This window comes from Oryza glaberrima, chromosome 1 (genome assembly GCF_000147395.1).
Source record: "Oryza glaberrima chromosome 1, OglaRS2, whole genome shotgun sequence".
Lineage (NCBI taxonomy): Eukaryota > Viridiplantae > Streptophyta > Magnoliopsida > Poales > Poaceae > Oryza > Oryza glaberrima.
The window spans coordinates 35,734,875-35,748,991 of NC_068326.1; the positions used below are offsets into that span (position 1 = coordinate 35,734,875).

General features: G+C 41.9%; 3 protein-coding genes across 4 annotated transcripts; 1 reads left to right on the top strand and 2 right to left on the bottom strand.

The window, feature by feature from the left end:
• Window positions 1–619: 619 nt before the first annotated feature.
• Window positions 620–3,736, bottom strand: LOC127772489 (uncharacterized). The gene is made up of 4 exons (XM_052298419.1): window positions 2,988–3,736; window positions 1,428–1,568; window positions 1,289–1,341; window positions 620–1,073 (listed from the first exon to the last, which is right to left on the bottom strand). The coding sequence occupies exons 1-4, from the start codon at window positions 3,654–3,656 to the stop codon at window positions 1,040–1,042; spliced, it is 897 nt and encodes a 298-aa protein (XP_052154379.1). The 5' UTR covers window positions 3,657–3,736; the 3' UTR covers window positions 620–1,039.
• Window positions 3,737–4,726: 990 nt separating this feature from the next.
• Window positions 4,727–7,753, bottom strand: LOC127760223 (cyclin-dependent kinase B1-1). Its single transcript, XM_052284448.1, has 7 exons — window positions 7,166–7,753; window positions 6,588–6,649; window positions 6,367–6,478; window positions 6,194–6,287; window positions 5,744–5,813; window positions 5,285–5,423; window positions 4,727–5,062 (listed from the first exon to the last, which is right to left on the bottom strand). The coding sequence occupies exons 1-7, from the start codon at window positions 7,505–7,507 to the stop codon at window positions 4,970–4,972; spliced, it is 912 nt and encodes a 303-aa protein (XP_052140408.1). The 5' UTR covers window positions 7,508–7,753; the 3' UTR covers window positions 4,727–4,969.
• A 2,150-nt stretch (window positions 7,754–9,903) lies between these two features.
• On the top strand, window positions 9,904–13,819 carry LOC127771997 (uncharacterized). 2 transcript variants are annotated; one of them, XM_052297967.1, is made up of 5 exons: window positions 9,904–10,134; window positions 10,740–11,106; window positions 11,880–12,997; window positions 13,103–13,298; window positions 13,524–13,819. In XM_052297967.1, exons 1-4 carry the CDS (start codon window positions 9,919–9,921, stop codon window positions 13,169–13,171), a joined length of 1,770 nt encoding a protein of 589 aa, XP_052153927.1. In that variant the 5' UTR covers window positions 9,904–9,918; the 3' UTR covers window positions 13,172–13,298; window positions 13,524–13,819. The 2 variants fall into 2 exon arrangements, with proteins under 2 accessions (XP_052153927.1, XP_052153932.1); XM_052297972.1 differs by lacking the exon at window positions 9,904–10,134 and adding an exon at window positions 10,166–10,474.
• The last annotated feature ends 298 nt before the right edge of the window (window positions 13,820–14,117 follow it).

A 14,117-nucleotide genomic window follows, 5' to 3' on the forward strand; every position in this document is an offset into this window, starting at 1 on the left:
GCTCATCCATTATGTTGATGATATTGCGAAGCATATAGATGCTTGTTTTGATAGATTTTGACATAGTTCTATATGAAGAGATTTTGGCAGTATACGAACCAACAACTCTTCATTAACTAATGTTCATCGTCCAGCATGAGTCAAAACTATTCAATCAAAAGTATTCACACATTTTTGTTGACCGTCCAGCATGAGAAAAACTCTTCAATCAAATTTTTTTAATCTCACATTCCTGTCTCTGATGTTCCAGTTTTAAGAGTCTTTACAGTCCAGCATGAGAAAAACTCTTCAATCAATTTTTTTTCACACACTCCTGTCTTAGATGCTCCAGTTTTAAGAGTCTTTACAACTGGTTTGTAATAGCTAACAATGCACACCGCCTCCAAATCTATCTCAAATTTCACATATTACTGCCTCGGATGCTCCAAATCTATCTCAAATTGGTTTACTAAGTAAGCCAAAGCGAGAGAATCTCACTTGGTGGTAGCTCTTCATGGACTAATTTAAACGACAGCCATTTCGCAGCAACATTTCAGACGCAGATTTTAGTCAAAGTTAATGGGTTAATACATAAACATGCAAACTAAGATAATATATAATCTAAAATATATGCGGGTATTGCAACTAGAAGCGAGTTACGGCCTTATGGGAGCAGCGGCTTGCAGGAATCAGTTTAGGAACAATGCAGGCATATCAAAATTTCATGTAGATCCAAGCATGAGTTCATGAGAACGCCAACACTACCGGCAACACCTTGAAAGTACTAATCCTCTAATATACTCATGCAAATGTGAAGCAAACTGTCGCAAACTCGTGATCATTTCTGCCGTATTGCTACATATGCAGCGGTAAGACATCCACAATTCACAGATATGGGTAAGAGAGCAGAACAACTTCCATTGCCAATCTAACTACTAAGTAGAAACCAACGAATAGAAGCGACATCAGAGGACAGTATCGCCTCGAGGTAGCAAAAACTCCCAACATCTTGAACATCTGACGAAGGGGTAGAGACTAGAGAGCACACTGATTGTCTCTCTCACGCGTTCTTCTTGGTCACAGTAATAAAAGACCTGAAGATACAACATCAAGTGAGTGAGTGAGTGAGTGACCAGACATAAGGACGGATATATTACACAGTTCAGAAAGAACACATTTTGACTAGAACTGTAATGCCAGGCTGGGTAAGAATATAGCGTCAAGGGGCTAAATAGAGCTACTTGGAGGAGCACGGAGCAGCAACAAATTGAAATACCCATAAGAATATAAGATGATGTGATTGAGTTACCTTGGCACAAGACGAGGCTCACTTCTGTTTGTGCTTCGAGCAACTCTTGAGGCCTGTTGTGAATTGTTGGTGCAACTTAGTAGGATAGTACAATGACAAAAATTAAGGGTCAATGATTAGAAGTGAGGCAATAACTCACCACAGCCCACATAACAATGTGGCCCACAAACTGAAGCAATTCCACTGTGAGGAACGTATCCTTGGAGATGTGCTGCATAGCGTAGAGGAGGTAGACAGCAAAGGTTGACAACATGAGCAGACTGATCATGCGTGCTTGGTGCTGGTTGAAAGCACAGAAACAAAAGGAAGTATTTAGTTGTGGGCTTGTGGCATAGTTTTCAAAAGTACTAAAAAAAGAGACATCCAATGAATGCCATAGTGTACATCAGACTACACTTCAACACTCAGTAAACAAAACGGCTGAACAGAATAGCTGTTGTGATCACTGTCAGTTCACCATTTTATTACTGTAACGCAAACATGAACACAGCTAGAGGGCAGAAGACAACTTCAGAAGTTAGAGGTTAAAGGATGAAGAGTTAACTGATTACAGATGCATGTCTGTGTTCCAACTACTCGATCTATCCACAGTTGCATCTGCGTGTCACCAAGCAAAGATAGCATGCACAGTCGTTCAAAGAATCAAAGTTATTAATCACACAACAACGATATCTAATTAAGCTCACCTATTTACTTGAGTAAAACAAACTAATAATTAGCCATCCATTGTTTCTTTAGAATCACAGTTGAGACTCTACCTTCAGTGCCCACAAAACGTACAAGTTATATAAACAATAACATACATAATTAGCATGCTTATGTGAAGTTTTATTATCCAGTGTACTTAGACAAAACAAACAATAACATACGTAGGCAATAACGGAATCAATAATAATAGGTAACTTATATATGTTCATTTCTTTAGGTGAACAATGCATAGATACGCACATCAATGTCCTAGTCCAAATTTATTGAAACTGCATAAGCACCAGCTTAGCACAGTTACTTTTATAACATGTCCACGTCCAATCCAACAGCTTCAGGTACTACCAGTCTACCAGTACCACACGCATACACAAAGCATTAGGAACCCTCACACAGATTCACAGTGACAAAGCTAACTGAAGTATAATATACTGAGGTGTTCTCCACAAAATTTTGCATTAGGTAAAATGAATTTAACGATAAGTGGATACTGGTGAGTAGTGACACGCAAGTTCAATTACTAAGCAATCAGAACATTATTTTTCAATAACCTTCAGCTGAATCAACCTGTACGTCAACAAAAATAATTGACTAAAAATAACTATGTGCATTTCTCTACTATTTTATATCAAGTAAGGTGAAGTAAAACAATGAATCCACACATGTACATGGAACGATCCATGCGGCGAAATACTACAGCGACAGCGACACATCATCGGAAAAACTAGCACACCACTAGAACTGACAACAATCAACAACTCATCCCATCACGGCATCGATAATTTTGGCAAACCAAACTTTGGGCCGCTGCTCGTCTGGAGCATTGCCCTTCCCCAGCAAGCGAGATCCGAGTATCCGACAAGGCGACAACCCTATGGAGTTCTACCGCTACCACGGTACCACCGCCGCAAAATCGCCGCGGCGCTGCTGCTGCGGCATCCGCTCCATGTTTCGTGAAGCAAATGGCACGGAAAGGGCAGAGAGAATACTTTACCTCCTTTTTCTCGGCCTCCTTGCTGGTGTTGAGGACGAACACCACAGGGACGTAGCACGGCCCGCCGGCGCCGCCACCGCCGCCCCGCTCCGCAGCACCTCCTCCCACACCGCGGTGGCCCGAGCGGAGATGGAGGTGGTCGGGGTCATCGCCGCGGCGGGGACCGTTCAGCGCGGCCTGCAGCGCGGCCATGTTAACGGACACCTCCGGTGCGCCGCCACCTCTCGACGCCACCCGAACCACGCCAGCTGCCGCGGGGACGTGCACCACCGTCCACTCGGAGGCCATGGCCTCCGGCACGAGGATGTTCCAGCCGCCGTCACTGACGCCTCGCGGTAGCAGGAGGGCCACGTACCTCACCGGCGTCAGCGCGTCCCGGCCCCCGCCCCGCTCCGGGCGGAGATGGAGGTCGGGGTCGTCGTCGCCGACGCGGCGGCCGTTCAGCGCGGCCTGCAGCGCGGCCATGTCGACGGAAACCTCCGGGGCGCCGCCGCCTCTCGACGCCACCCGAACCACCCCGCGGACGTGCGCCACCGTCCACTCGGAGGCCATGGACTCCGGCACGAGGACGTTCCAGCCGCCGCCGTCGCGGACGCCCCGCGGTGGCGGGAGGGCGACGTACCTCACCGGCGTCGCCGCGTGGCCGGACCCGCTCCCCGCGCTCTCCATGGTTCTCTTCTCCCCCACTGCTCTCTCTCTCCTCCCCTCTCTCGCGTGCTTCTGGAAGGATCTAGAATGTTCTGGATGTGATTCTGAGAAGGCTTCGACTCCAAGTCGACTGGGACCACGGGGCCACTTTATAGTCGGGCCCCGGCACACACGCGAGAAGTGGCGGACCGACGCCGTGACTCGCGGGCGCGCGCCGTCACTGACAGGTGGGTCCTGAGTCCTGACGAAGGATTTGATTTTCCTTGACCAAGTTGGACGAGTGGACGACCTGTGTGCATGACAGACATAATGTCATACTCACTCGCAAATGAGTTTCCTATTACCTCGGTATTATTTCTAGCACAGTAGTTTATCAAAAAAAATTTATTTCTAGTACAATGCCTTGTCTTAAAATAAAGCAATTTTTCTTCCTACATCTTCCTCTCAACTAATCACATCCATTCTCTTTCACATACTTTCTCTTTTCAATCAATCACACATTTTCTTTAATAATTATCACATACTACTTTCTTAATAACCGTGTTAACCTAAAAGATATCTATATTTTGGAACGGGAAAGTAGTACACGCTGAAAAAACGTAAACTAATAGTATATGCTTGATCTCACTAAAGTTGAATTGAAAGTCAATTGATGTTTTTTTTCTCAAGATTAAGATTTTACCTCGATTTTCATAAGCACGCTCTTCAAACTATTAAACGGTGCGTTTTGTGAAAAACTTTCTATATGAAAGTTGCTTTAAAATATCAAATATACCCATTTGTTAAGTTTATAATAATTAAAACTTAATTAATCATGTACTAATAGTTTTCTCGTTTTATGTGCACCAACTTAATCTTTATTTTCATGAGTTTCAAACTTAATCGATCATCTTCATCATTTTCAGCATCCCAGCTAATTACGGTGACAAATATTGGACCATGGCTTCATCTTTTTAGAGCACAAAAAAGATTTTTAACATATAAGCAAATCGCCCCTCAGAGCACATGAATGAATTTGATAATCTACTAAACAACGACTAACAAAATCATTGCAAGTGTAAAGGTGGAAACTAATGCTTGGCAATACTTCGTCAAAGAAACAGGCAAATATATTGCAACCTTCTTGTCCATAATACATATGCCATACAGCATAGAAACAAACCCATTTTACATTCAAACTGTATTCAAGTTGCCTAGATGGCAAACGGATTTCCTTGTTGGATCACAAAGTAGGGTGCTAAGTAGGCAAAACGAATTTCCTTGCTGCTAACAGCAACACGTTTATAATCAAATGACACAACAGAACATGGACTTCGTCAATCACATGGTACAAACTAGAACTGGGACTTGTCGAGGCTGTCGAAGTAGGGGTGTTCCATAGCAGCCTTTGCTGAGATCCGATTTGCTGGGTTATACTGGAGCATTTTCTGCAAGAAATTATTCACAATATTATCACCTCACATCTTGTTGAAAAATTGAACACAATTTAGCAAATCAAGAGAAGTTGGGCACAATTTAAAACCAACCAAAATCATACATGAAAGATTCCTTTGAAGCTATTAAATTAGGGAGAACTTCAAATTATCTTACAGCCTAAATAATTTCGAATAGTGACAAAATGGAAAACCAGTATAGATCAGTTTTCTTACCGATAAAAGGTCAACTCCTTCAGGCTCCAATGATGGGACTTGACGTTCTAAAATCTGTGGCTTCCACTGTGGAAACTCATGCCAGTCCCTCAAATCAGTTACTCCAGGCCACTGCTCCTCAGTAGGAGTTCCCAACAACCTATTAAGAAGTCGGTTTTAGTCAATGGCTTAATGCATAATACTCCCTGAATAAATTACCATAAGGTATACAGGCTGAGGCAAACTATCACACACTATACAGAAAGTAGTTTATGAAATTCTAGCATGGCAATTTTTCATCACACACAGCTATATGTTCAGACTATGTCAAACATGGATTTATGAAAAAAAAATCATCATCTACAGCAATAACTACCGATTATCAAATTATTAAACCATTGTCTTAGCAGATAAGCAATGTAACTCATATTATGATAACTGCACTTCTTGCTAATCATGAAAGGCAGAAGGAAGAAAGACCTGAAAATGTGAAGCAACTGTTGCAACTCAGAGTCACCTGGAAAAAGAGCTTGTCTTCTGACCATTTCAGCTGTATAGAACAGTACGAGAATCAAAATGAGGAGGCAGTATGTTTTTTATACTGAAAGCAAGGGAAAAACTTGAAGCAAAAGTATGATATATGCTGCTTAGTCAGCCAGAAATTCAAAGATCATGACAGCGATGAAAAATTGGAGCTCAAATATACACATTCATTCAAAACTAAAGAATCCTTGATAACACATACACGAAAAACTTTAGAACTGCTGGTGCACATCTACCTCTCCTTTGTTTAAAGGTTGATATAAACAGGTGACCATGAATCTGCTAGTGCGTTTGTTTAAAAGTTGTATCCAGGTTGTGCTTTTGGTTTTTCAAATATAAGAATGAAGTGCCCCCACAAAGCCGTAACAAAGATCAAAAGGAGCATACCGAAGATGCAACCAACGGACCAAATGTCAACACCGGTTGAGTAATGTGTTGATCCAAGCAAAACTTCAGGAGCTCTGTACCAAAGAGTCACAATCTGCAACACAAAACAGACATATAAGGAAATTGCTAGAGCATGTTCAGAAATTAGCCCAGATGAGATGTGTAAACATTACCTCATGTGTGTAGCTTTTCATAGGAACAGTGAACGCCCTACCTAGCCCAAGATCAGCAATTTTCAATATCCCCTTTTCCTTGTCGACCAACAGGTTTTGTGGCTTTAAATCACTACAAAATTGAGCAGGAATAAGTATAAACCATGTTATCAACAACTGCAATGCTGTATGGGGCTGATAAGCCCAGCAACATAAATCACAGGGAGAGAACAGAGTCCAACCGGTGAAGGACACCATGGCCATGGCAATGTGCGACTCCTTTGCATAACTGATACAAGAAGCTCTGCAGGGAATTGAAAAAAAAAAGAAGTCATTTCTTTTCATTGCCATATAAAATTTGTAGAGAACTAACTTGGATCACTGTTGTTGTATGCATAATTAACGTGCAACAATTGTGAATTCTATGCAATTAGAGCAATGTGCAACTTGACAGAATATGAAACCACTAACCGATTAGTCGGTCGTGCATCATCTATCTTTGTTTGTAAAAGGTCTCACAATAATCAAAGGAAAAACCTCCAACAATCAGAGATTATATATATAAAAAAAGAGAGACATAGGAACTATAAGGATTGTTAAATTTTTTTTCTATTTCGTATTTAATTTGATCCACACTTCCATGGCCCAGTATTTGCCTCTGAATAGTGAAAAAAAAACTGAAAAATCAATAATGTCATTTGAAAACTCATACATTTAGTGTTTCATTCATTTTCACTAACATGGTTGCTGCAACCGATTTTCACCTAGGCAACCAACCCAGAAGCGAAGAAGACACGGGATAATCAGGCAAGAGGTGTACCTTGATGACGTTGGTGGGGAGGGGGCGAGGGTTGGGGCCCTTGCGGTAGGCGTCGACGAACTTCTTGAGGTCGGTGTCGAGGAACTCGAAGACGAGGTAGAGGACGGGCTTGCTGTTCTTGGTGGCCTGCTCGACGGAGAGGAGGCGGACGACGTAGAGCGACTGGGAGAGCAGCCTGAGGATGGAGATCTCGCGCAGCGCGGTGGGCGGGATCCCCTCCTCGTCCATCTCCAGCCTCGTCTTCTTCAGCGCCACCAGCTGCCCCGTCGCCCTGTCCTGCGCCTTGTACACCTTCCCGTACGTCCCTTCCCCCACCTTCTCCAGCTTCTCGTACTTCTCCATCGATCCCGAATCCCCGATGAACCCTAGATTCGGCGGCGGTGGCGGCGGTGGAAGGGTGTGTGTGGGGGGGGGGGATTTGAAATGGGGGAGGAGCGTGGGGAGGAGGGGGAATGGAAAGGGGAAGGGAAGCAGCGGTGGCAACGGTCGAGTGGGTGGGTGGCGGCGCGTCGTCTCCTCACTCTTTTTCCACTCTCCAGTTCACGAGAGAGAGAACGCGCGTCTCTCGCTGGGAGAGAGAGAGAGAGGGGGGGGGGGGGGGGCGGCGGCCGGGATCTGAGGGAACACGAGTTTTTCAACTCGCGGAGCGGCGGGGATGTGCAGCGTTGTGTGGTTGAGGGGAGGTAGTGGGTTGGGGTTGGGCTTTGTGGCCTGTGGGCTACGCGAACTTGGCAGTGGGGGCATGAATAAGTTCACTTTAGATCTCTTAATTTGTCGCTGAATCTGAAATTCTTGCTTGAATGCAAAAACCAGGTATAGCGTATTTCCCATCTTACAATACCGTGCAAACAAGGTCCCTCGGTAGTATTATGCTCGGTTTTAACTGACGTGACTCCTTTGGCTAAGTCTTCGTCTCACATGATATTGACGTGGCGCTTACGTGACAATTGGATCCCGAAAAAATAATTAAAACCGTGGGACATACATTTCATCATCGCTTGTGGGGCCACATGGGCCACACCAATTTTTATTATTTTGTGTGTAGCTGACATATGGGGGAATGGTGACAGTAGTGGTGATATATAGAGAAACAGACAAGGAGAGTAATGGTGATATGGAATCAAACAATTCATAGTTTTGGTGATATATTTTAAAAGGACATGACTACGTAGAAACCGCACGTTATATTGTCTTACCAGAAATTCATCTTAGGGCTGGTTGTCTACTAGTATACCAAATTATACATATCTTTTTTTTCTTTTTACAGTTTTTTATTTTAAATTACTTATACCCGATATATAATCCAATTATACTATTGTGTTCGTTGCAATTAAATCTTTACAACAGGATTTTGCATTACTATGTTTTGATGAAAGAAATGTCTATGTTGTAAATTACTTTTATTATATATGTAAGTTACTTTTATCATATATATAAATTACTTTCCGATTTGATTAAATTACCTCATATAATCATAATGTTGTGAGTTGTTTATTTTATTATCATTTTTAGTGAATTGCATAATTTGTACTGATTAAATTAAATTTCTGGATATACTCATATTTTTACCTCCATAACGGATCTAATTTTAATGTCGTGATAAAGTAACTTCCTTTTTTTAAGTTACTTCTACTTTTAGGCTTTATTAAATTTACCTTTATATGTCTAAGAAGTAATTTAGTGAAATCTAAAAGTAATTTAGAATATTATAAAAGTAATTTGTATTTTTTCATCAAAACATAATCATGTGTGAGCTTGTTATAAAGATTTAATTCTGAACACAACCATGTAATCGGATCGTGGATCGAATGAGTAGTTTAAGGATAAATTTTTATTTGAAACAAATAGGAGTATATTTTCTAGTTGCTTGATGGACTGGTACTATATTGTTAAGGTACCTATAGAGTCTCTCGTTAACACTAAAACCAGAAAGGCCTTAGATTTTCCCATTTCAAAAGACGTACTCCCTCCGTCGCATAAAAAAACAACCTAATACTGGATGTGATATATCCTAGTACTACAAATCAGACATAGGTATATCTAGATTTATTGTACTATAATATGTCACGTTCAGTATTAGGTTGGTTTTTTTGATGGAGGGAGTATGACTGTAGAGTAAATTTTACAAAACTACATGTTTTATGGTCCAAGTTGCAGAAAACCACACACGCTTTGACACTTGGTATTTAAGTACATATATTTTGGTAGTGTAGTTTCACAAAACCACACTATCAATAAATAGATTCACCCGTGAGATGACGTGGTTGTTCCACATAGGACAATGACGTGCATCCTATTACCAGCCATCTCACGAAATTAGTAGGATGCCACGTCCTCATCCTAGGTGAAACAACGACGTCATCTCACAGGTGAATCCATTCATTGATATTGTGGTTTTGTGAAAAAAAAACTACCCAAAAAATATATATATACTTAATTACTATTCCCTCCGTCCTACAATATAAGGGATGTTGAGTTTTTGTTTGCTACGTTTAACCACTCGTCTTATTCAATTTTTTTTACAAATATAAAAAACAAAAAATTGTGCTCGTACTGTAGATAATAAGGTAAGTCACAAATAAAATAAATAATAATTTCAAAAAATTTTGAATAAGACGATTGGTCAAACGTTGCAAGCAAAAAACTTAAAATCCCTTATATTATGAGACGGAGGGAGTAAATGTTAAAATGTGTGTGGTTTTCTGTAACTTGAACCATAAAACATAAAACATGTAGTTTTCTGAAATTTACTAATGATCGTACGAATCGAGAAAAAAAAAGTATGTGAATTGGGTGGCAAATTTCTCCAATTTCACCGTCACCGCCTCATTCTTTCCGATCCTCCGCGCCGCGCTGCTCGGCGCTCCGCCGCCGCCGCCGCCGCCGCCGCTCACCGCAACGAGCATACTACCGCCTCTCTTCCTCGTCGTGCCCTAGTGGGAACTGGGAACCCCCGCCGCGCCCAGCTGGTAAGCGTCGCGCTCCTAATCTGTTCATTAAATTGGTCGAGAATTTGGTCGCAATCACGGAGTCCTCTTGGAGCTGGAGAGAGATCGTGGTGCTCGGGGGAGTTGTGAGGTTTTCCTCTCCTCGCCTGCTCGATCCGCCGCCGCCACCGCCGCCGCCTTCCTCCTCACGCCACATCCTCCCGCCGTCCTCGGGCAGGGGGCCTTTCCTTGTCGCCCCCTTCCTCTTTGCTGCTCTTCCGCCTCGCCTCCCATCTCCGCCTCGCCTCCTCCTCCATGACTTGGTCGGCCTGGAGGTGTTCGTGAATCGTGAGAGACGCTAACCTGCCCCGCTGCCGTAGAGGTCTCAGTTGGTACCTGTTGTGCTTCGGTTTCTATTTCCTAGCCAGGAACTTTTAAATTTTGCATTTCAGTTTAGGGTTTCCGATTAAAATTACCTATGACGTTTCAACAGATAAATAGGTGTTGGGATCAAATCTCGGCTAAGTTAAATCCATGTTGAATTTTACTTGGCAATCTAAGGTTTTAGTGTTACCTATATGCGTTACTTCAATGAGGACTGGAGAATGTGAAACATTGTTATTGCAATTTGCAACTTTCAATTTCAGGAGCTAGAAAATCTCTCTTGGAAGATGGTTCAACTCTTTTTTCAAGGGACCACAGATGGTGGTAGTGTTGATACAGATGCTGTAAAAGCAAGGCGATCTCTTCTTGGCAAGGTGGAGCCTATAATCAGGTCGGTTATAAAGTCTGGAGGTGGGTATGAGGCTCGGATGTGGCTCTGCAGTACGGTCTCATCCATTCATTTGCTCGACCCATATGGCCAGCGGGACCTGTTTCTCAATCTCTTGGGGATGAAAAATTCCAAACGGGATGTCGCTGCCCGCTTGCTGCGGATGATTTTTGACAAAAAGCCCAAAAAAGCAGGTTCTATTATAGCAAAGAAATGCCAGATGCTAGAGGACTTCTTCCAAGGTAAGGAATTACACTAAGAACTCGATGCTCTGAATTTTTCTACTGCTGCTCACATATATCTGTTTTATATTCCTTTTTCTTGCTGCGACTCACTGTTCAGTATCCAGAACATACTCTAGTTGAGATATATCTGTTTAGGGATTTACCTAGAAATATGACATTTGTTCCTCTATTACAGTTGCATAAAAATATTAAGCCTGTTTGGCTTGTTGGCAATACAAGATATGGAATTATGCATAATTGCGTACACTCAGTTTGAATTACTTCTTCACATAATGGGTAGTAACTAGTGGCCCGCCCCTCAGTCCCTCACTCATGCAAGTAGTTTAACACATTCTTAGATTAATACAAATGTGCCATACACTAGAAGAAGATGAAATGGTGTTTCCACTACAGTAACATCATGCTTTGTTCCTGCCTTTTTCTATTTGTGTTTTAGGTATAGAACCATTTTTTGGCTGTGATCTAGGTCTCAACTTGGACTGACTGACATGAGTTGGCTCTCGCATACTTGCATATATGATTGTATGATCTTATTTAGTGTAATTTGTCAGAGAGATTGTAGGGTGAGTGCCTTTGTGTACTGAAAACATGCTAAACATCCATGTAACTTTTTGTGCTGTGCAGCTGTAGTAAGCCCTGAATCAAATATACAAAGCATATTGAGTTTTCTGTGTCTCTGTTGCAACCCAGAAAGACTGGTTTGATACTGGAAGGAGCATGAGCATCTATTCTTTCTGACATAGTGACATTCCATTTATTATGTTCTACAGGGAACCCAAAGCGGATAATGCAGTGGTTTGGTCACTTTGCGGTTACTGGTGAATTGACACATAAGAAGGGTGCTAGGGCACTTTCTCAATTTGCATTTGTGAATCGTGATATTTGTTGGGAAGAGCTTGAGTGGAAAGGCAAGCATGGGCAGTCTCCTGCTGTTGTTGCTACTAAGCCCCATTATTTTCGTGATCTCGATGTTCTGCAGACTGTGGAAAATTTCCTGGAGTATGTCCCAGACTTCTGGTCTTCTGAAGAGCTTGCTGATTCCGTCAAAGACGGTGAAATACTGCAAATTGACACAGAATATTTTGTAGATCAATTCGTTTACTTGATGTATGAGGAGAATTCCAGAGATGCATGGCAGTTAGTTGATGAATTTTTGATGGACGAGCAGTTTTCTTCTCTTTCTCAACATCTTCTTATTCATTTAGATGAACAAAGGCTTCTTAATTTCTTGAGAGCTTTGGGGAAGTTGATCAAGCTGAATTCACAGTGCAAGGAAATGGTGTTCCCATGCTGTTGGCTTGAGGTTCTTTTGTCAGCACACAGTGATCACATATCTCTTGATGAACTTGTGCTATTGAACTGTGTCATTTCTAAGGGCAGACAACTTTGGCGCCTCATGAATGATGAAGAACAAGAGGAAGAACAAGGACAGATGCAAGAGCTTCTGAAGAGCACTAATCAATTGACTGATGCTGATCATTTTGCTCTCATGAAGGGATTTGTGGATACAGAACTTCCGGACGCACTTAAGTGGATAGGCATCCAGTCCTGGCTAGTTTTCTGTGAATTGTCAAAAGGGTGCAAATCAGCTGATTCTTGTGAGCATCTGTTCACTTGTAACAGAATAGAATTTCGCAAGGCTGATGATTACCCATTGGTCCAAAATGATGGGAACTCAATTGCACTAGACAGTGATGATGAGGATCTCATAAGAGGTAGCCATAAAAGGAGAAAGAGAGATCGGAAGAGAAAGCGACGGAGATATGATTCTGACGAGGACGATCTTGATCAGCTGCTTGAACTTGGTACCTCCAATAGGAGGGGCATTGAATCGCACCATGGATGTTGGTATCTTTCAACTGATGGCTTTTCTGCTTCATGGGACATTGTATGCTATCTTCTTTTTTATTAACACTTTTCATTCAGTGAAGTTACTAAATTAACACCGTCTATTTTATTCGGTATACTTATGATTGTCTTGCTACTACTGCAGGCAGACATACCAGATCACCTTTCCTCTCATTATCTAAAAACATGGCTAAAGTTTGCTTGCTTTAGATGATCCTCACAACATGAGTTCAACAACCCACCAGTTTTCGGGTGAATTCATGGGGTCATGGAGATGTATGTACAGGCTTCGCTCTGTTTTCCAACCTCAGATGCGCATCTTTAGGCCATGAATTCTGAGAGTAAGTTAGTCACTTCCTGTACCCCCCACTTGTTAATCCTTTATTTCTTTAGTGAAGTTCCATAGTTTGATAAGTACATGTAATATATACTTGGTTTTGCTTTTTGTTTTCTATTGGCAGTCTCTCCACGTTCATCTTTATCATTTTAATAACCGTGAATCAATAATGCTTCAACATTATTTTGCTTTTATTGGAAGTTTTGATGACACTTGTCATATTTTGCAGATTCATGCATTTCTGGACGTGCTAGCCGCTGCTGCATGACCAAAGTACCGTGCTGGTTGATTCCATTGAAAAATTACAGGCTAGGACACTGAATTGGCAGGTTTCACTGGAAAGCGGAAAGTGAAAATACATCTGAATGTTGTAAGACTTGACTAGAGCTGTTAAAAGTTGTGTGCCCCGGTCTGCGGGCCTTACCGCCTTATGCTGTAGTTCGCAGCTGGTGACTTAAGAATTTTGATCGACCTTTTTCTACATGAAAATTGGTTGCTGTTTGTGCCATGCTCGCTTGATTTATACTCCCTCCGTTTCGAAATGTTTGACACCGTTGACTTTTTAGCACATGTTTAACCGTTCGTCTTATTCAAAAACTTTTGTGAAATATGTAAAATTATATGCCTACATGAAAATATATTTAACAATGAATCAAATGATAGGAAAAGAATTAATAATTACTTAAATTTTTTGAATAAGACGAATGGTTAAACATGTGCTAAAAAAGTCAACGGCGTCAAACATTTCAAAAAACGGAGGGAGGGAGTACTGTTCTACAGTTGTTGGTTTGTATTTGCTGCAATTGCCGGTGTGCAAAAGTGT

Bases quoted from the DNA above. Each gene is read 5' to 3' on its own strand.
- LOC127760223 (XM_052284448.1), bottom strand. From the start codon at position 7,507: ATGGAGAAGTACGAGAAGCTGGAGAAGGTGGGGGAAGGGACGTACGGG. The intron at 6,650-7,165 runs GTACACCTCTTG...AATTCCCTGCAG, and splicing joins TCCCCACCAACGTCATCAAG to AGCTTCTTGTATCAGTTATG. The intron at 5,424-5,743 runs GTCTTTCTTCCT...ACTTCTTAATAG, and splicing joins CAGTTGCTTCACATTTTCAG to GTTGTTGGGAACTCCTACTG.
- LOC127771997 (XM_052297967.1), top strand. From the start codon at position 9,919: ATGATCGTACGAATCGAGAAAAAAAAAGTATGTGAATTGGGTGGCAAA. The intron at 11,107-11,879 runs GTAAGGAATTAC...TATGTTCTACAG, and splicing joins GCTAGAGGACTTCTTCCAAG to GGAACCCAAAGCGGATAATG. The intron at 12,998-13,102 runs GTATGCTATCTT...CTACTACTGCAG, and splicing joins TTTCTGCTTCATGGGACATT to GCAGACATACCAGATCACCT.
- LOC127772489 (XM_052298419.1), bottom strand. From the start codon at position 3,656: ATGGAGAGCGCGGGGAGCGGGTCCGGCCACGCGGCGACGCCGGTGAGG. The intron at 1,569-2,987 runs GTAAAGTATTCT...GCTTTCAACCAG, and splicing joins AGGAGGCCGAGAAAAAGGAG to CACCAAGCACGCATGATCAG. The intron at 1,074-1,288 runs GTAACTCAATCA...TTGTATCTTCAG, and splicing joins GAGCCTCGTCTTGTGCCAAG to GTCTTTTATTACTGTGACCA.